This window comes from Heptranchias perlo, chromosome 29 (assembly GCF_035084215.1).
Source record: "Heptranchias perlo isolate sHepPer1 chromosome 29, sHepPer1.hap1, whole genome shotgun sequence".
NCBI classification, from domain to species: domain Eukaryota; kingdom Metazoa; phylum Chordata; class Chondrichthyes; order Hexanchiformes; family Hexanchidae; genus Heptranchias; species Heptranchias perlo.
Window position 1 is genome coordinate 7935844 of NC_090353.1, and position 20268 is coordinate 7956111.

The window sequence follows — 20268 nt, forward strand, 5'->3', positions numbered from 1 at the left end:
CTTAATAGTGGAGTCATCACATTCAGTGTCGAGACTATTAGAGTGAAGCAAGTAACAAAATAACATAATGTAAGAATGTATAGCCAGGACAGTCGAATATATATCTACAGAGGTTATGCTACATCTTCATAATGACCTGACTACATCTCACTTGCTGTGCAGTATTCGATTTTGGCAGCCATGCTACGTAAAGAATACACATCCATTGGAAACGATCTAGAGAAGATCAACAAGATGATTCCAAGTGTGAAGGGAATAAACGATAAAGAAAGATTAGAGAATAAAGCCAGCACTACTCTGAGTGACGGAGAATAAAGGTAGGAAGTATCCTGAGTAACATGGAATAAACATGGCCGTATTTTGAGCAGCAAAGAATAATGGTGGTAGTACTCTGAGTAACAGAGAATTAAGCGTGTTGTTCACTGAGTAACAGAATATGGTTGGCCAGTCCTCTGAGTAACAGAGAATAAATCTGGCAGTACTCTGAGTACCTGTGAATGAGGATGACTGTATTCTGAGTATCTGTCAATAGGACTGGAAGTGCTCTGAGTATCTATGAATAAGACTGGCAGTAATATGAGTATCTGTGAATAAGACTGACAGTACTCTGAGTATCTTTGTATAGGACTGACAGTACTCTGAGTATCTTTGTATAGGACTGACAGTACTCTGAGTATCTTTGTATAGGACTGACAGTACTCTGAGTATCTTTGTATAGGACTGACAGTACTCTGAGTATCTTTGTATTGGACTGACAGTACTCTGAGTATCTGTAATAGGACTGACAGTACTCTGAGTATATGTGAATAGGACTGACAGTACTCTGAGTATCTTTGTATTGGACTGACAGTACTCTGAGTATCTGTAATAGGACTGACAATACTCTGAGTATCTGTGTTTAAGACTGACAGTATTCTGAGTATCAGTGAATAGGACTGACAGTACTCTGAGTATTTATGTATAGGACTGACAGTACTCTGGGTAACTGTGCATAGGACTGACAATACTCTGAGTATTTATGTATAGGACTGACAGTACTCTGAGTAACTGTGTTTAAGACTGACAGTACTCTGAGTATCTTTGTATAGGACTGACAGTACTCTGATTATCTTTGTATAGGACTGACAGTACTCTGAGTATCTTTGTATAGGACTGACAGTACTCTGAGTATCTTTGTATAGGACTGACAGTACTCTGAGTATCTTTGTATAGGGCTGACAGTACTCGGAGTATCTGTAATAGGACTGACAATACTCTGAGTATCTGTGTTTAAGACTGACAGTATTCTGAGTATCTGTGAATAGGACTGACAGTACTCTGAGTATCTTTGTATAGGACTGACAGTACTCTGAGTATCTTTGTATAGGACTGACAGTACTCTGAGTATCTGTGTTTAAGACTGACAGTATTCTGAGTATCTGTGAATAGGACTGACAGTACTCTGAGTATCTGTGAATAGGATTGACAGTACTCTGAGTATCTTTGTATAGGACTGACAGTACTCTGAGTATCTTTGTATAGGACTGACAGTACTCTGAGTATCTTTGTATAGGACTGACAGTACTCTGAGTATCTTTGTATAGGACTGACAGTACTCTGAGTATCTTTGTATAGGACTGACAGTACTCTGAGTATCTTTGTATAGGACTGACAGTACTCTGAGTATCTTTGTATAGGACTGACAGTACTCTGAGTATCTTTGTATAGGACTGACAGTACTCTGAGTATCTTTGTATAGGACTGACAGTACTCTGAGTATCTGAGTAAAGAAAAATCAAAGTTTATTTAACACGAGACTGTGTGGAGAGCCTCTTATGGGATCCATGAAAGAACAAACTCTTGCACTTTATTTGTAAGTGACAAGAATTATAGTCATGTACATCTGAACTGAGCTAATGTTGCTGTGATATAATTGGCTAATAATGCTCAGAAAATACAAAGCAATGATAAACAGAGTTAACACATGACTTATTTGCGTTTTTTTCCCTTTTCCCTTCATTCTCTATTATTATTTGACCTTCTCTCCTTTAACGGTGTGATCTCATTCCCTCCTACAGTGTAGATTTATCGACATCGCAAGGTGTGCTGTATCTGCTCCCATCCTGAGCGCAATGATCAACTTTCTTGAAAGCAGCCCTGTGTGATACTGAGCCCCGCAACCCAGCAAGGTCCTGGGTTCAATCATTGGTTACGTGCGGAGCTAGTCGATTCCAGACAGGATGGTGGTGGAGTGTCCCCAGGCTAGGGAGGGGAGAGGTGATCCCGGGCCAGCTCCTGATTACTATCCAGCTGTCCCTTCCTCAAGCGTCACCAGCTGAGTGAGTCCATCACCAAGAGTGGCTCGGTAGCACCACGACTGACCGAGCTGGCTGAGTCCTGAAGGACATAGCTGCCAGACTGGGTCTGCGGCAGGTGGTGAGCAAACAACACAAGGGAAAAACCTACTTGACCTCGTCCTCACCAATCTATCTGTCACAGATGCATCTGTCCATGACAGTATTGGTAGGAGTGACCACCGCACAGTCCTTGTGGAGACGAAGACCTGTCTTCAGACCTGTCTTCGGACACCATCCAACGTGTTGTGTGGCACAACCACCGTGCTAAATGGGGTAGATTCAGAACAGGTCTAGCAGCTCAAAACTGGGCATCCATGAAGCGCTGTGGGCCAGCAGCAGCAGATTTGTATTCCAGCACAATCTGTAACCTCATGGTCCGACATATTCCTCACTCTACCATTACCAACAAGCCAGGGGATCAACCCTGGTTCAATGAGGAGTGTAGAAGAGCATGCCAGGAGCAGCACCAGGCGTACCTAAAAATGAGGTGCCAACCTGGTGAAGCTACAACACAGGACTACATGCATGCTAAACAGCGGAAGCAACATGCTATAGACAGAGCTAAGCGATTCCACAACCAATGGATCAGATCAAAGCTCTGCAGTCCTGCCACATCCAGTCGTGAATGGTGGTGGACAATTAAACAACTAGCAGGAGGAGGAGGCTCTGTAAACATCCCCATCCTCAATGATGGCAGAGTCCAGCACGTGAGTGCAAAAGACAAGGCTGAAGCGTTTGCAACCATCTTCAGCCAGAAGTGCCGAGTGGATGATCCATCTCGGCCTCCTCCCGATATCCCCACCATCACAGAAGCCAGTCTTCAGCCAATTCGATTCACTCCACGTGATATCAAGAAACGGCTGAGTGCACTGGATACAGCAAAGGCTATGGGCCCCGACAACATCGCCGAATCCCCCACCATCAACATCCTGGGGGTCACCATTGACCAGAAACTTAACTGGACCAGCCATATAAATACTGTGGTTACAAAAGCAGGTCAGTGGCTGGGTATTCTGCGGCGAGTGACTTACCTCTGACTCCCCAAAGCCTTTCTACCATATACAAGGCACAAGTCAGGAGTGTGATGGAATACTTGCCTGGATGAGTGCAGCTCCAACAACACTCAAGAAGCTCGAAACCATCTAGTACAAAGCAAACCGCTTGATTGGCACCCCATCCACCACCTTAAACATTCACTCCCTCCACCACCGGCGCACTGTGGCTGCAGTGTGTACCATCCACAGGATGCACTGCAGCAACTTGCCAAGGCTTCTTCGACAGCACCTCCCAAACCCGCGACCTCTACCACCTAGAAGGACAAGAGCAGCAGGTACATGGGAACAACACCACCTGCACGTTCCCCTCCAAGTCACACACCATCCCGACTTGGAAATATATCGCCGTTCCTTCATCGTCGCTGGGTCAAAATCCTGGAACTCCCTTCCTAACAGCACTGTGGGAGAACCTTCACCACGCGGACTGCAGCGGTTCAAGAAGGCGGCTCACCACCTCCTTCTCAAGGGCAATTAGGGATGGGCAATAAATGCCGGCCTCGCCAGCGACGTCCACATCCCATGAACGAATAAAAAATAAGCTCTGAAATTCCACTGTGGGTCTTACAGGTCTCTCAATGTAACTCCATTGGCAGAGCATCCAGGGAAATTGGATTTTCAGTCGGAGTTACAGTGCAAGACCACAAAAACCCCCTCCACAGAATTTCATGGCCCTCGCGTGTTGCTATCAGATGATGATAGGATCTAACCTGGCTGTGGGCCCCTCACAGTTGAAGGTTTTTTTTAAATTCATTCATGGGATGTGGGCATCGCTGACAAGGCCAGCATTTATTGCCCATCCCTAATTGCCTTTGAGAAGGTGGTGGTTGGCCATTTCAGAGAGCAATTAAGAATCAACCACATTGCTGTGGGTCTGGAGTCACATATAGGCCAGACTGAGTAAGGACAGCAGGTTTCCTTCCCTGAAGTGCATGAGTGAACTAGATGGGTTTTTATAGTAATCTGGTAGTTTCATGGTCACCATTACTCGTACTAGTTTTTTTTTAATTCCAAATTTTATTGAATTAATTGAACTTAAATTCCCCAACTACCATGGTTGGGATTTGAACTCATAACTCTAGGTTATTAGTCTAGGCCTCTGGAGTATTAGTCGAGTAACATAACCACTATGCTACCATACCCTTTTGGGTCAGTTATTAATCACTGTCTAGCCCCATGCATGTCCTGTGGGCTGCTACCTATGGACACATGTCCCAGCATGACTCAGTGCGATGGAGACAAGGGGAAAACAACTGTGAAAAAGAAAAGTGACAAAATATTGGTACCTGGTGTAATGGCCAGTTGGTCCTTCTTTTCTGCTGATGTCTTGTTTTGTTTGGAGCACTTCCTGCTGTAAACATGTCTCCCAAATATTTCAATTCCTAGCTTACGGTATTCAATTATTACCATTTTATCCTTCAATTTATGAAGGCTTCAAATAGAAGTCTCAGTTCAGCAACACATTCCACCAAATAAAGAACTTGCATTTCTATAGCGCAGGACCGCAGGACGTCCCACAGCGCTTTACAGCCAATTAAATACTTTTGAAGTGTAGTCACAGTTGTTATGTAGGAAACGTGGCAGCCAATTTACGCACAGCAAGGTCCCACAAACAGCAATGTGATATCGACCAGATAATCCGTTTTAGTGATGTGAGTTGAGGGATAAATATTGGCCAGGACACCAGGGAGAACTCCCCTGCTCTTCTTCAAATAGTGCCGTGGGATCTTTTACGTTCACCTGAGAGGCATCAGTTTTACATTTCATCCAAAAGATGGCATCTCCAACAGTGCAGCACTCCCTCAGTACTGTAGTGAAGTGTCAGCCTCGATTATGTGCTCAAGTCTCTAGAGTGGGACTTGAACCCATGACCTTCTGACTCTGAGAGCCCCCTGAGCCACAGGTGACACTAGTCACTCAGCTTATTCACTAGCAATTTCTAGTCACTTGAACAAGTATTTTTCCTCATGTTTTATGGCCCTTCACCCATTTTTCAGACTCTGGCCCACTTTCAGACACAGGAGTTACCTCCTCTCCCCTCCCCTCTACTACACCTTTTGGTTGGACAATTTTCCCAGTGCCCACTGTAAGACGACAAATATGGAAAATACTGTAAAAACACTATAAAACTGCAAGACATGAAACAGGCTGCGAGATATGAAACAGTTATCCCCAGGTGCCAGTCAGAGACTCCAGCCCATGATCAGTTTCGGAGACTCATTTACATCAAACGATGAAGCCCTGGTGAAAACACATTAACATCGAGACAACGTACAATCAAACTGAGCCTCTGAGCATGCTCAGTCTCGGACAAGAACGGAAGGCCTTTCACACCTAAACAATGCTGTGAGCCAAGGGCCCATCACAATGAAGAATACCGCACTGCCCTGATGCTATGCAGGTAGCGGGGGAGGAGATAAGGAATTGTCTCTCGACCTCACAGCTCTGCACAACTAAGGAGTTTTGAATCACCGAGATGCCCAGATGAAGAGGTGTGATTGTCAAGCAATCCAACAGATTGAGAGCTGAAACCACGGATGAGGCCCAGGTGGGGGTTTGCATGACTGGAACACTATAAGAAGGTACAACAGCAGCACGTGGAGGCTGCAGTCAGGTGAAGGTGGATGGAGACCAGTCACCTCCAGATCCAGGCCTACAATCAATATTGGTAACGACCAGCCACGTGGGTGATTGTAAGTTTCAGTCAAATCACAGAAGGGTTTGTACTGGGGTTTTGTTGGTCTAATAAACTATCAAGTTTGGGTTGAGCCAAAGTCTGTTTGTTGCGTGCAATTTTGTTCTTGTAATTCTGAGATCCAAGAACCGGTGTAAGGCGGGAGGGAACGGAGCACCTTACACCAGAGATCTTGACATTTTGTTTTAGGCTGGTTGTTCTTTATATTCAAAAATAATTACAAGCACAAAATAAAGTCCCAAATCATTCAATTCTTTGGGAGTGAAATAGTTACAAAATGATGCTCTATTGCTGGGCCTCCTGTCTAACCGCCCGGTTACCAGTGCCTAGATTTACCACCACCTCTCTCTAAGATGTGGAGATGCCGGTGATGGACTGGGGTTGACAAATGTAAGGAATCTTCCAACACCAGGTTATAGTCCAACTGTTTTATTTGAAAATCACAAGCTTTCGGAGGCTTTCTCCTTCGTCAGGTGAGCGAGTCGCTCACCTGACGAAGGAGAAAGCCTCCGAAAGCTTGTGATTTTCAAATAAAACAGTTGGACTATAACCTGGTGTTGGAAGATTCCTCACACCTCTCTCTAACACTGTGGTCACATACTGATTCCAATATGTGCCACACACATTACCATCCCCTCACCGCAACAATCTCTAGTTACAAAGGGACTGCAATGCAAGTTGGGTTAGCTCAGCCACCCTGAATACATGTTGATCCCATTCCCATCTCTCCATTTAACACCTAAGGTTTTATAAAGTCCAATGGGATTACCAGGAGATAGTGAGAGAGACAATTGTTAAGATCAGTTAGAAACAAGTGCCAGACTATTGACACTCTGTCTTAGTATCCTACTTAATCATCTCTAATACCAATCTAGTTGTATCTGTTTAAACATTCTGTTGAAATCTCGTTATACCAATTTGTATTCCCCGATGAATTTGAATATTAAGATTTGTCCAATCAAATATTTATTGCTTTACTTTATTGCATGTAATTTTTGAAGCATATGAGCATCTCGATGTATCATGCCTCAATCTATTATGATTCTATTTGTCGACTCTCTCTATTTTCTCTGTGCTGGCTGATTGATTTGTTCTTTAAATCTAGATTGATCTGTCTCAGCTGCATTTATAGATTTACTTGTTTGTCGTAATACTGGAAGTCTGGAATGTGTTGATTGTTTGCATGGTGTCTCCCTAACAGTGTCAGCCGTGGCTCAGTTGGTAGCACTCGCACCTCGGTTGTGGGTTCGAGTCCCACTCCAGGGACTTGAGCACGAAATGTAGGCTTACACTTGGGGGAGTGCTGCGTTGGCGGAGTCTTTTGGATGAGACGTTAAACAGATGCACTGCCTGCCCTCTCAGGTGGACCTAAAAGATCCTATGACACTATTATGAAGAAGAGCAGGGGAGTTCTCCCTGGTATCCTGGGCAATATTTATCCCTCAAACATCATCACCAAAACAGATTATCTGGTTATCGTCACGTCGCTGTTTGTGGGATCTTGCTGTGCTCAAAATTGGCTGCCGCGTTTCCAACAGTACAACAACTCTTCAAAAGTACTTCATTGGCTGTGAAATGCTTTGAAACATCCTGAGGTCATGAAAGGCGCCACATAAATGCAACTTTTGTTTTAAAAAGGTGAACTATATCATGTAATCTGTTCAATGAAGTTGAATGGCACTGAGCTATAGATTGGATTCTTGGTTCAAAATCATTTTCACACCTGAAAAAATGTGAATAATGAAAATATCTTGTTTACATTGAGACCCCGGGGTAGGGAGTTCACTGAGCCAGCTTCCTTTTTTTGTCATAGCAGCGGAGAAGCAAAATCGGTACGGCCCAGAATATATGCTGTACGTGACTTGTTAGTTCTTGGCGTGCGTCAATGGGTACAGGGTAGAAACAGCTTCCGTTCTCCAACGCTGTCATCCATCACCTCGTCAGCTACATTCCTCTGAAAGCAATCCGCCTTTCTGCTGTGCTTTGCACAACAACAACAACTTGCATTTATATAGCGCCTTTAACATAGCAAAACGTCCCAAGGTGCTTCACAGGAGCGATTATCAAACAAAATTTGACACCGAGCCACATAAGGAGATATTAGGACAGGTGACCAAAAGCTTGGTCCAAGAGGTAGGTTTTAAGAAGCGTCTTAAAGGAGAAGAGAGAGGTAGAGAGGTTTAGGGAGGGAATTCCAGAACTTAGGGCCTAGGCAGCTGAAGGCACGGCCGCCAATGGTGGAGCGATTAAAATCGGGGATGCACAACAGTGCTCGAAAGGAAGTAACGCAATGGTTCGCCTCAGAAGCAAATTAGAGCTATTTAATGTACACAATTTTTTTTAAAACAATGTTTATTGAATTCACCATTAATTCTAAAGTTTGTTTCTGTCCAAATGACACCTTCCAAGTACAAAATACTTCAGTACATCAGGACCTACCATTAAAATCACTAGCATAGCACAACAGTTAGCCTCACTAAATCAGGCACATAATTCCTCACAATTAATAACAAAGTTAATCTATAAACAGTAATTATTCAGACAACCAGTAGAAGGTGGTGTTGTTTGGAACCAGTCTTCACTTTGTTAGTAAAGGTCTATTTACACAACCAATTTTTCAAATGTTGGGTTTCCATAAATGTATCTGTGTTCAGCTGCGCTCATCTGGCCCATGGGTTTTCAGATTCACAATATCATGGAGTTATCTTTAACTCAATTCACCCCTTTATTGTCTCTTCTTCGTCTGGTGGTGTCATGTGCCTATTGACAGTGACTATCTTTACTGATGGACAGTCCATCGGCCTGTCATTTCCAAGTAAATTGGAATATTCCACCTCCACTCAGCCTGGTTCAGACTGATGAACCCGCCACCCACCTTGGTTGGACTTACCCAGCAGTGAACCTCAACTCCACCCCCTCCATGGAATACTCTAGAATGAGAGGCACAGTTTGTTATGTCGCACAACTCCTTCTGGAGGTCTAAGGGTTGGCTACACCTTCGAGCGAACTGGCTTTACTGACTAACGTTTAAAAAAAACTGACCAGTCATCCTGTGCAGCATAAGCACACATCACTAAACATCAAGCAGGCCGACTATTATTTCCAGATTAAATATCGAGTAAACATTCTGTGTAGCTTTTGGAACAAGCCAGTGACATTCATAAAAATGACTCTCTATACATTTCTAATCCTGATCATCAGGAGGTTCACAGGAAATCGTAACACCACAAAACAATATTGTAACTGAGACTTTAGCTGGAAGAAATGAAATATTGTCTTAATTCTGTGCAAAACTGCCACTACAGTCCTGAAGAGATCAACGGCCAGTTCCTCCTCTCCCTAGTTCCTCCTCTCCCTAGTTCATCTGTCTTCCACGCGAATGAATCCTCGTTTGCCGCCCCTTCCAATCTTCAACAAAAGGAGAGTACAATGGTTGTCAGTTGGCAGAACAGGCTCGAGGGGCTGAATGGCCTACTTCTGTTCCTACGTACAGTTCCGACACCAGTGTGAATCTGGGCAACTGGAGGCGGACTTTCAAAAGGTATGACACCTGATCTTCGGCAAGTGGCTGAGAACTGATTAGATTCAATCACACATGTGATAACAAGTCACAGTGCTGGTCCTGGGAAGAGCCTTACCCAATTAAGGGCCATTGAACTAGGATGTGCAAACTTTATACTTAACCTACCAAAGGGAAATACACTACAGACAACTGCACTTGTCATCCACATCCCAGTTGGTGTGAGTAGCAATATGGACTCCAATGGCTAATTAATATATTGCGTTCCTATATATTGCTTGCCTTTCAAAACTGCACAATTCCTGGCCTACATATAGACCTATTAGTCTGTTTTGCACTAGATCGATCTCAGGTGTTTCATATTCCCCTCTACCATAGTGATCATATGTTGGGATTAATTCACAATTGTTCTTCAATAAAAAAACAGAAAATGCTGGAAACACTCAGCAGGTCAGGCAGCATCTGTGGAGAGAGAAACAGAGTTAACGTTTCAGGTCGATGACCTTTCATCAGAGCTCTTCAGATTTAAAACGACGTGAAATGTTTTTACTCTGTTTCCCTCGCCACAGCTGCTGCCTCACCTGCTGAGCGTTTCCAGCATTTTCTGCTTTTATTTCAGATTTCCAGCATCCGCAGTATTTTGCTTTTGTTCAGTCGTTCTTAGTTCAAGGTTGCTGCCTTGTTATAGCAAGTTAAGCGGTGAGATCATTTTGCTTGCCAATTTACAATCAATATCGATGTCAATCAAAATATTTTAGCACCCAAGTATCTCTTACACAATGAGACCGTCCGCAATCCGTGCCAACACTTATTTTGCAAAAGTCGGCTATCATTTGGCACAGGTGTACTAGTCATTATTGTCCACGTGTCTTCCACAAAGCACCGTGCTTGGCACAGGATGCTGACTAGCATTTTAACTAGCCACAATCTAACGGGTTACACCATCGGGTAAACTACAAATGACATAGTCTCATTTCTTGTTTCCTTAACCATTACCAATTTAAAACCACAACTTAAATACAAGACTACAACTCCAAAAGCCTGAAGTAGATAAGAACACAAGTAACATGCGAGTTAAAATGGCCCAAAACATCCTGGCCTGTTAAGTAATTAATTGGCTGTGAAGCGTTTTGGGACGTCCTGAGTTCGTGAATGTCTTTCTTTCTTAACAGTGGCTGACCAATATTTCATGCAAGGTCTTCTAATAATGTTGGATCTTTCGACCTGGATCTTTACTGCCAGCCTTCGGTTTGTCTTTTGATTCAAGGGAAAGCCTCAAACTGCAATGAAATCAGTTGTGAAGAAGGGTATGAATTATAAACCAGAAAAGTCTGACAACAGAGGTCTCCTTGGCAACTGCTTCCTTGCTCCCGGTTTGTCCAATGTGGTAATAAATGCATTGCATGGATAACCAATTCTCGAAAGTTAAGCATTGTAGGGAGTTGGTACTCTGAGTGCTTCAATAGGATATGTACAAGAGATGTCACTCCATTTTAAGGGGCCTGTTCAGTCTTTGAATCTCCTGTTGGCTTGAAGTTTCTTGAAGTAAGCATCCTGATCACTATCTGTGCTGGATTCCCGCTCACCTAGAAATACAGTGTTGGACTTTCTTCTTAGCGTTGAGTCCCGGCTAGAGGCAATGGTCAGTGTGTCTGAATTGGTTTCACTCCTCTCAGCCCCCGCGACGTTGATTGTGGCGACACTGCAGAAACGAGTATCTTCCTGTTCAAGGTCACTGGCAGAAGAACCAGGAGAGATGCCGCTATTTTTGGCCGACCTGTAGCTTCTGTAGTCCCTGTTCAGGTCGTTCAACTCGTAGCCTTCGTGAATGTCAGTGCCGCCCTGAGGCGATTTCCATTCCCAGGGTCCCACGCCACCATTTCCAGAAGAGACATGCACGATTGGATGGGAGCCGTGGGCATCGACCGTGACAATACTGGAAGAATCACGCTCAGAAGGAGATTTGTAGTGTGAGGACTCGGAGCTACTGGACCCGTCGGAGTGTTTCGGCGTTACCGTTATCATGCCTTGTTGCTTTGACATGGCGATGACTTGCATGATGCGTGGTTGGTTGTTCGGTCGTGGGACACCTCCCTTCTCCGCCATGAGCATCCACTTTGCCCGGGCTGAGTTACTCTTGGGGGAGGTGCTGATGTTTCCCTGGGTCTCTTCAGGAATATGAACCAGCTGTGAGGGCCCAGGCCTCGACTGTATCAGTACTCGCGCGCCGCTGCCTCTCTCTGAGTTCCTGGCTTGCACCGTGGGATACAGGGACGATGGTGTCGGCTCATCTTGGTCAAACCCAGCGCCTCGTAACTCCAAAGCCGTCCTCATTTGGGGCTGCGATTGGCTGATAGTCGTGTCGCGGTCCAAAGACATGCTGTCGATTGACTTTTGCTTCCACTGTGAAATGAGCTGCTTGGACCGGGAGGCATCCATCGAGACGTGGATAGTCATGTGACGGCGGGCGGCTTCATCCAAATTTGGTGTGTTGACACGGGGCAGAGTGTTGCTAAAGGTCACCATATTTTCCTTGCCCATAGGGCTGCGCGGTGCCAATAGTTCCACGTCGACACTTGCTCGTTTCAGGCTGTTTAAGGAATTTTTCTCGCGTTGCGCCAGGTGGTGATCCAGACCATCAAGCCTCGGCTGTGGGTTCAGTTCGTCCGTGCTAAGGGATTTACTTTGCTGATAGACAGAGTCGTGGCGTAGATGAGTCAGGGGCCTAAGCCCACCCTTAGGAGCAGGTCTCGTGGGAGAGGCATCTTCCGACGCCTTGAAGTTGCCCACAGCATGAAATCCCTGTGAAAGTAAAATGAGGAACAGTAACAGTCAGCTTTCATGATTGAGTCTGACAGCTCAAATTCATTTTAAACTCTGAAATTAAGAAACATCTGAATCGAAGATGAAAAAGTGATCAAATCAGGTTTTAATTTAAAATAAAACTGTGCTCATCAAGGCGAGATGTGTTACTGCTCAGGAATGAAACTCTTATATAGAATCCTGAATCTGACTTCAATTCAAAATCATCTCGGCCCTGAATTTCCTCGCTCTTTCTGCCTCTGCGCCATTTTAACTTCAGTGGACGCCCTGACCTTTCACCTCATTCTCTTCAGTCCATTGAACCCTCGACTAGCATTTCTCAACAGAAGTGTAGGATGGAACCTCACAGCAATGGTCTGGTGAGAAGAACTTCCTCTAAGGGCATAAATATTTATAATACGAGGATAGGCTGCATAAACCTGGCTTGTGTTCCCTTGAGTTTAGAAAGTTGAGGGTTGATCTGATCGGGGTCTTTAAAGTGGTAAAGAGATTCAATAGGATAGATAGAGAGAAACTATTTCCTCTGGTGGGGGAAACCAGAACAAGGGGGACAACCTTAAAATTAGAGCTAGGGCCATTGAGAAATTGATTGATTTTTTATTAGGCAGGGGTATCAAGGGAGATACCCCTGCCTAAATGGAGTTGAGATACAGATCAGCCATGATCTAATTGACTGGCTGAACAGGCTTGACGGGCTGAATGGCCTATTCCTGTTCCTATGTTTGTTAAACTTTCTAGTGGATGGTACCACATTCTTTTCTAATGGTGGCCTGCAATTCCTTTATAAAATGGCGATGCCCTCACTCACAAGATTCCATATTGTACTAAGATTGCACGGATATATTTACAATGCAGTTAGAATGATGATTCAGGTGTCCAAGTTAATTATTATATTTACTTCTGACAGGAGATACTCAGTAAATAGCATTCCTCCTTTCTCTAGTTTCATTTAAAAAAACAGATTAAGACTTGCTCCAGTAAACCGGTATATTATTGCAACATTTGCTTAGCTATAATTATCCTGGAACCTTCATTGCTTATCAAGCCCGTGTGTATAATTAATACCCATAGCCAACACTGTGGTAAAGCGGTCTCCATGGGAACTCCTCGTTGGCAGACATGTTGCAGTGGGTAGATATGAATTATTTCACGATCCAACATGTCCCCTTGCACATCCTGTGTACCTCAGCAAGGTGCGACTTCTGTTGGTCTCGAGTTATAATTTGATCTGTTCTCGCCAGAAGTGCTCCAGTGATGGGTGAAAGAAACCAAAGGAGGAACCTACCTAACAACAGCAACAGCACTGCAGTCAAGAGAATGGGCAAAGCAGCACAGATTTCTCTGATAGACCTGGGGCTCTCTGGAAAGCATAGCAGAACAGGACCATGAAGCTCAGAGAGGTCACCTGCAAATCATTATCGTTCCCTTTCATGCTAGCTCAACATATGAGCAAGAGAGTGAATTTCCCTAACTTAGCTTGACAATTCTACAAATCCTGTTTTTTTGGTCCAATATATCTTCTGGTCGTAGATCACAAAATCAAGGGGTGAAGGGAGAACTGGATGGTACAGTGGGTTAGATCTTTCACCTCTGGGACCTGGATTTAAATCCAGCCCAGTCCATTATCTGTAAGGACCCTATGTGCAGTGAGTGTGGGCATGGGCTGGTAGCATATATCCATCACTAATTGGTCTTATTCATTGGATGGCTTGGGTTGGTAATGGGGGAAAGAAAAGGTCACACTGGCAAAATAGGAGGGGCTCTTCTGAAGTTGGGGTTGAGATAATGCTGTTGGGGCAGAGGAGAGAGTGTTTTACCCTTTATCTGGCTGTGCTACACCAGGCTGAAAGTGCTTGATGCTGACCCTAGGTCCATTCTCGGCACAGTGATCGTGAGGCTCCGGCCTCCTTTACATTCGCCAGGCAAGCTGCAGGCGCCAAACAGGAGATCCCAAGGCACAGAAAACCGGGCCAGAGCTGCCGCCAGGAAGGTAAACCATTGGGGAGGGGGGCAAAAGGGGAGAGGGGGTCGCGATCGGGACGGTGGTGTTCCCAGGACAGCAAGGCCTGGATTATTTTTGTGGGCCCCCTAGAGGTACACTCCTGCTCCACTCAGGCCCACAAAAATAATTCAAGTCATACCTTTGCTGGGCCTCCTCTTCTCCATCGCCCGTGGAACTGATCGCAGTGTGCACAGCGCAGGCTCCGACTAGTTCTGATCTAAAATGGCAATTGGGGTCCCATTTACGTCATAGGACCCTGATTTCCATATTAAAAGGGGCCTATTGCCTGAATCTGACGGGCACTTTGGACACCCGATAGTAGGCCCTTTTCAAAATGGCGCCGGCCGCATTGCCACGTTAACAGGGGCGGGAAGGCTACGACTCCATTTGGAGGCCGTTACCACCCTGTTAATCCTCATATCGTTTATGCATAAGGTCCCCGTGACAAAAATGATACACAACCTTTTTGCCATTTTTTTAAAACAACAAAGAAGAATGGAAGAATGCCTTGTTTTCAAGGGGCAAGATTCAGATTTGGAATATAAGTACTCTGATGATAAAACCATTTTCGATTAATGTCTCTAGACACCCAGTTAATGAGAATCTATGGTCCCAGGGCAAACCGTGTCCCCATTCTGGTGCTTGTTATTGATTCCACAGAATCAGCAGCGTCTCATTAATAAATAGTCAATCACTCAGTCGGGAAATGCGTTACCATTTAATCAAAATGCTTCAGCACAGCGATAACCCAACGAGGACCGAGCTAAAGATAGGAAAACAAGATCGATTGTAATCGGTCTGTAAATGGAAACGCTCGCACCAATATGGGAAGGTGATTTCACTCTGTGGTGACTCCCTGGGACAGCTGTTCACACTATCAATGGCAGAGCTTCTGGGCTGTTCATCGTTTGCAAGTCAGGACGAGCCAACTCTCAAGCTTTGTTTTGTTGGGCAGGCCTTACGAAAGGGGCTGCTCCTGACTGGGGCTATTGCCTGTAGTTCAGATGTCAGCTGTGGCTCAGTGGGTAGCACTCGATCCTCTGAGTCAGAAGATCGCAGATTCAAGTCCCGTCCCAGAGACTTGAGCACAAGATCTAGACTGACAACCCCAGTGCAGTACCGAGGGAGTGCTGCACTGTCGGAGCTGCAGTCTCTCAGATGAGATGTTAAACCGAGGCACCGTCTGCCCTCTCGGGTGGACCTAAAAGATCCCATGGCATTATTCGAAGAGGAGCAGGGGAGTTCTCCCCTGTGTCCTGGGTCAACGTTTATCCCTCAACCAACATCACTAAAAAAGACTGATTATCTGGTTGTTTATGTCATTGCTGTTTGTGGGATCTTGCTGTGCACAAATTGGCTGCATTGTAACAGTGACTGCACTTCATTGGTTGTAAAGCACTTTGGGACATCCTGAGGTGTAGCCAAAGAATCACCTGCAATGGCTTCTCTTCCCGGTCCTGCACCGTTACATCTGGAGTCCCCCGAGGATCTATCCTTGGCCCCCTCCTATTTCTCATCTACATGCTGCCCCTCAGCGACATCATCCGAAAACACGTCAGATTCCACATGTACGCTGACGACACCCAGCTCTACCTCACCACCACCTCTCTCGATCCCTCCATTGCCTCTGATTTGTCACATTGCTTGTCCAACATCCAGTGTTGGATGAGCAGAAATTTCCTTCAATTAAATATTGGGAAGACCGAAGCCATTGTCTTCAGTCCCTGCCACAAACTCTGTTCCCTAGTCACCGACTCCGTCCCTCTCCCTGGCCACTGTCTGAGGCTGAACCAGACCGTTCGCAACCTTGGTGTCCTATCTGACCCTGAGCTGAGCTTCTGACCACATATCCGCTCCATCACCAATGTTGCCTACTTCCACCACCATTACATCGCCCATCTCCACCCCAGCCTCAGCTCATCTGCTGCTGAATCCCTCATTCACGTCTTTGTTACCTCCAGATCTCCCTCCGAAACTTCAGCGACAAGCCCGTTTGAAAGAGAGGCGATGGAGTGGGAGAGGCTCTGAGGAAATTCACCCCCCGAGTACTTATTGCCCCATCACCGGCACGTAACAGAGGAAGAGATTATGAGATTCACTCTATGTCACTCACCAGATAGGCAGCAATCCCGGCCCCGATGATGAAGCCCACATATACATCGATGGGGTGGCTCCTGTACTGTGTTATCTGGGTGAGGCCACAGATACCTGCGGCAATCGCAAAGGCAAAAACCAGCACTGGCTTCAGGAGTTTGGTGCAGTCAGATATCGTGGAGTTAAAGTACATCTGAAAGAAAGGCATGAGAGATTTTATCTTTTTCCATGAATCACTTTGTGCAGGTCCCGATAGAAAAGGCACTCCCTGCATCAGCTTCTCTGTCAAAAGAAAAACATTGAGGATCCATTTGTTGTTAGAGTTCCATTTTGTTTAAACTGTGTTCACTGACGGCACAATTGGGGAAACTGGCTCAGAAAAGCTGCTTAGTCAATGACAAGGGATCATCAATTTAAAATTAGGAACACATAGGAACAGGAGAAGGCCATTCAGCCCCTCGAGCCTGCTCCGCCATTCAGTTACATCATGGCTGATCAGTACCTCAATCCTATTCACCCGCCTTAGCTCCATATCCCTTGATACCCTGACCCAACAAAAGTCTGTCGATCTCAGTCCTGAAAGCTCCAATTGACCCCCAGCATCCACAGCCTTTTGGGGCAGAGAATTCCAGATTTCTACTATCCTTTATGTGAAAAAGTGATTCCTGATTTCCCTCCTGAACGGCCTGGCTTGAATTTTGAGATTATGTCCCCTTGTTCTTGATTCCCCCATTGGAGGAAATAGTTTCTCTCTATCTACCCTATCGAATCCTTTTAACATTTTAAACACCTCGATCAGATCACCCCTCAATATTCTAAACTCAAGGCAATACAGGCCAAGTTTAGTCAACGTGACCTCGTAATTTAACCCTTTAAACCCCGGCGTCATTACCTTTTAAAAGCAAACACATTCTAATCATACGATATTTTCTTTCCTCATTCTGGGCCCCAGAGGCTGTATCACCGAGGTTATAGTTTCAAACACTGATTGACTGCACCTCGATCGTTCCTACTGGCTCTTTGACTGGTTGCCTGCTATAATAATAATTCCTTTAAACCTTTTAATTTTAAGATTAGGAACAAGAGACTGTGGCACACAGACCTAGACCAGTAGCTGGAAGTTAAAAAAAATACAGGTGGCCAAGTTTTGCAGTTGGAAGTGGTCGGAAAGAAAGGCAATCCAAAAAACGAGGCATTCAGCTCACAAAAAGGGGACGCTCACATGGTTTATTATTTTTTGCAATGTGTTTGCGAAGCATAATTGAGCTAAGTAAGTGGAATTTGCTTTAACTCCTAATATCCATGGAAGAGAGCAATATCCTTTCATCCAACGAAACTAGGGACTCACCGAGATATACACAGCAGCGAAGGCCGAGATTGTGGCATGCTGGGAAGGGAAGCTCTTCCTGTGGATAAGAACATAATAAAATGTTACGCTGAACACACTCAGCTCAATGTTTATTACAATCCAGTCATCTTCCTCTTGACACTTTATATATATATATATATATATATATATATATAGTAATTTTACTCATCATACTGTGTGTTCTTTCAATATAAAAAGGATACGATGCAGTGAGCTTTCACTTGCCGTATCCTGATCCCAGTGCTGCTATACTGAGCCGATATATCACTGAGTTTCACCAGGGACAGCTGCACTTTCCAATGAGGCTTTATTGGCAGCAGCTAAAGTCAGGGTGAATTCTCAGCCCAAATTGCTGTTTAAACTAACATTGATTTTCTCCAATTGCAGATTGTTAGTCAAACTGAATGTTTGAAATGTGGGAACTCATGGTCACTGCACAATGGTGCCCGGTCCGAAATGTTCATCCCCGCATCGGAAAAGTTCACATAAAACTTAGGAAAATAGGAACAGGAGTAGGCCATTCAGCCCCTCGAGCCTGTCCTGCCATTCAATTAGTATCTTAACTCCATTTACCCGCCTTGGTTCTGTATTCCTTAATACTCTTTCTTAACAAAAATCTATCAATCTCAGTTTTGAAATTTTCACTTGGCCCCCAGCTTTTTCGGGGAGAGAGTTCCAGATTTCCACTAACCTTTGTTTGAAGAACTGCTTCCTGACATCACCCCTGAGCTCTAATTTTAAGGTTATGCCCCCCTTATTCTGGACTCCCTCCATCAGAGGAAATGGTTTCCCTCTATCTACCCTATCAAATCCATGAATCATCTTAAACACCTCAATTAGATCACCCCTTAATCTTCTGTATTCAAGGGAATACAAGTCTAGTCAATGCAAACTTTCCTCATAATTTAACATACAAACATACGAAAATGACGAGCAGGAAAAGACCAGCTTGTCCATCAGGCCTGCCCCACACTCATGACGTCCGGAGCATCACAACTAAACCCTTCCTAACCACCCCCCACCTCTCCCTCCCCCCTCCGCAGCCGTGTAATCTCCTGGGAGAGGCATAAAAAAATCAGAGTTGAAGTGGAGGGGGAGAAAGCATTCCTATAGTCATTTAATAACACCCCAAAATAGGATCTCGAGATGCAATAAGATAAATCCACGATACCCTTTATTCAGCTGTGAGTGTTGAACTTCAGCTCTTGAGGGTCCTCAGTTCACTTATCAGCATTCGCAGACATAAGGCTTCAAGCTCTGATTGGCAATGACACGGTGAGGAATGAAACTGGTAAGGCGCGGATACGACTTATAGATTTTACGGTGAAATATGTAATGTTGTGAGAAAAACAGTATCAGGGACAAGTATTAATAGAGTGCCAAGCTCTTTCCTATCCAAGCAACTTCGATACAAATGTGGTGCAGAGGGGGCGACTTTACGCAGAGGACTGACAAGCTAATGGAAGAATTAGTGCTACCCTGGGACAGGCATCTCAGGTTTGGCACGAAGCAGATCCATCGTGCCGGAGCATCGATCTCACTGGGCGTGAGTACAGCTCAGCCTACGCGTAAAAAGAAAGCAGTTTTCATTGTTGCAGGTTCCATTTGGCTGAATGAATGCTCTCATGAAAATCCATTCTCTGTTAATAATACAAATCCCATTCTCTGACAACGTGGTGAATAAGTTTGGGATAATAGCTGGCATTGTACGTGATAATTAAGTTGCCGGCTTGTGTATGCAAATGTAATCATTACTGTTAGCACTGAAGCAAGGCTGGGTCTCGCTGCCAAGAAGAAACAGAAGTGTCAGGAAAACAGATGTGTGCTCCAAATTATACAGCGCAACTCACCAACTAAATGGATCACAATGTAAGGGATTACCGATCAGTCCAAAATGTTTCCAAATAGGTGGTTAGGATAGTTAGGTTATCCACCCATTGACAGCAATATTCATGAGGGCCAATCCCTTATAAAAGCCTAAAGTTCTGGTAAGGGATTGTCCACAATTGAGGTACAAACATACAGACAGTGAAGGACAGGAAAAGAGCCTCTGGTCCATCTAGCCTGTCCCAAACAACAGTGATGCCTTGTGCATCACAATATATACACTCCCCACCCCACCTGGAAGCCATGTAATCTCCAGAGAGGCAAAAAAACAGATTAAAAACCCTAATTATGACACAACTAATTTGCATCTTGTTCATTAAAATTTGGCCTCGCATGTAAAAATGGCAGAAGGCTGTTTCGCAATGTATTAGCAAATCTCAAATGGCGTTCGGACATTGGCAGACATTTGAAAACCATCTCTGTGCTTTTCTATGAAGTGGTACAGCATGGGTTTTCTCCAACCATACCTCGCACATTTGGGCAGAGATAG

The 20268-nt window shown here is 44.7% G+C and overlaps 1 protein-coding gene across 1 annotated transcript in view; it reads right to left on the reverse strand.

The window, feature by feature from the left end:
- Positions 1-8451: 8451 nt before the first annotated feature.
- Positions 8452-20268, reverse strand: part of plppr3a (phospholipid phosphatase related 3a) — a 54471-nt gene continuing 42654 nt past the window's right edge. The window contains exons 5-7 of the mRNA XM_067968659.1: positions 17871-17928; positions 16542-16715; positions 8452-12405 (exon numbers count right to left, since the gene is read on the reverse strand). Of these exons, the coding sequence (XP_067824760.1) occupies positions 11110-12405; positions 16542-16715; positions 17871-17928 (1528 nt within the window). The 3' untranslated portion in view covers positions 8452-11109. The remainder of the gene's footprint in view (positions 12406-16541; positions 16716-17870; positions 17929-20268) is intronic.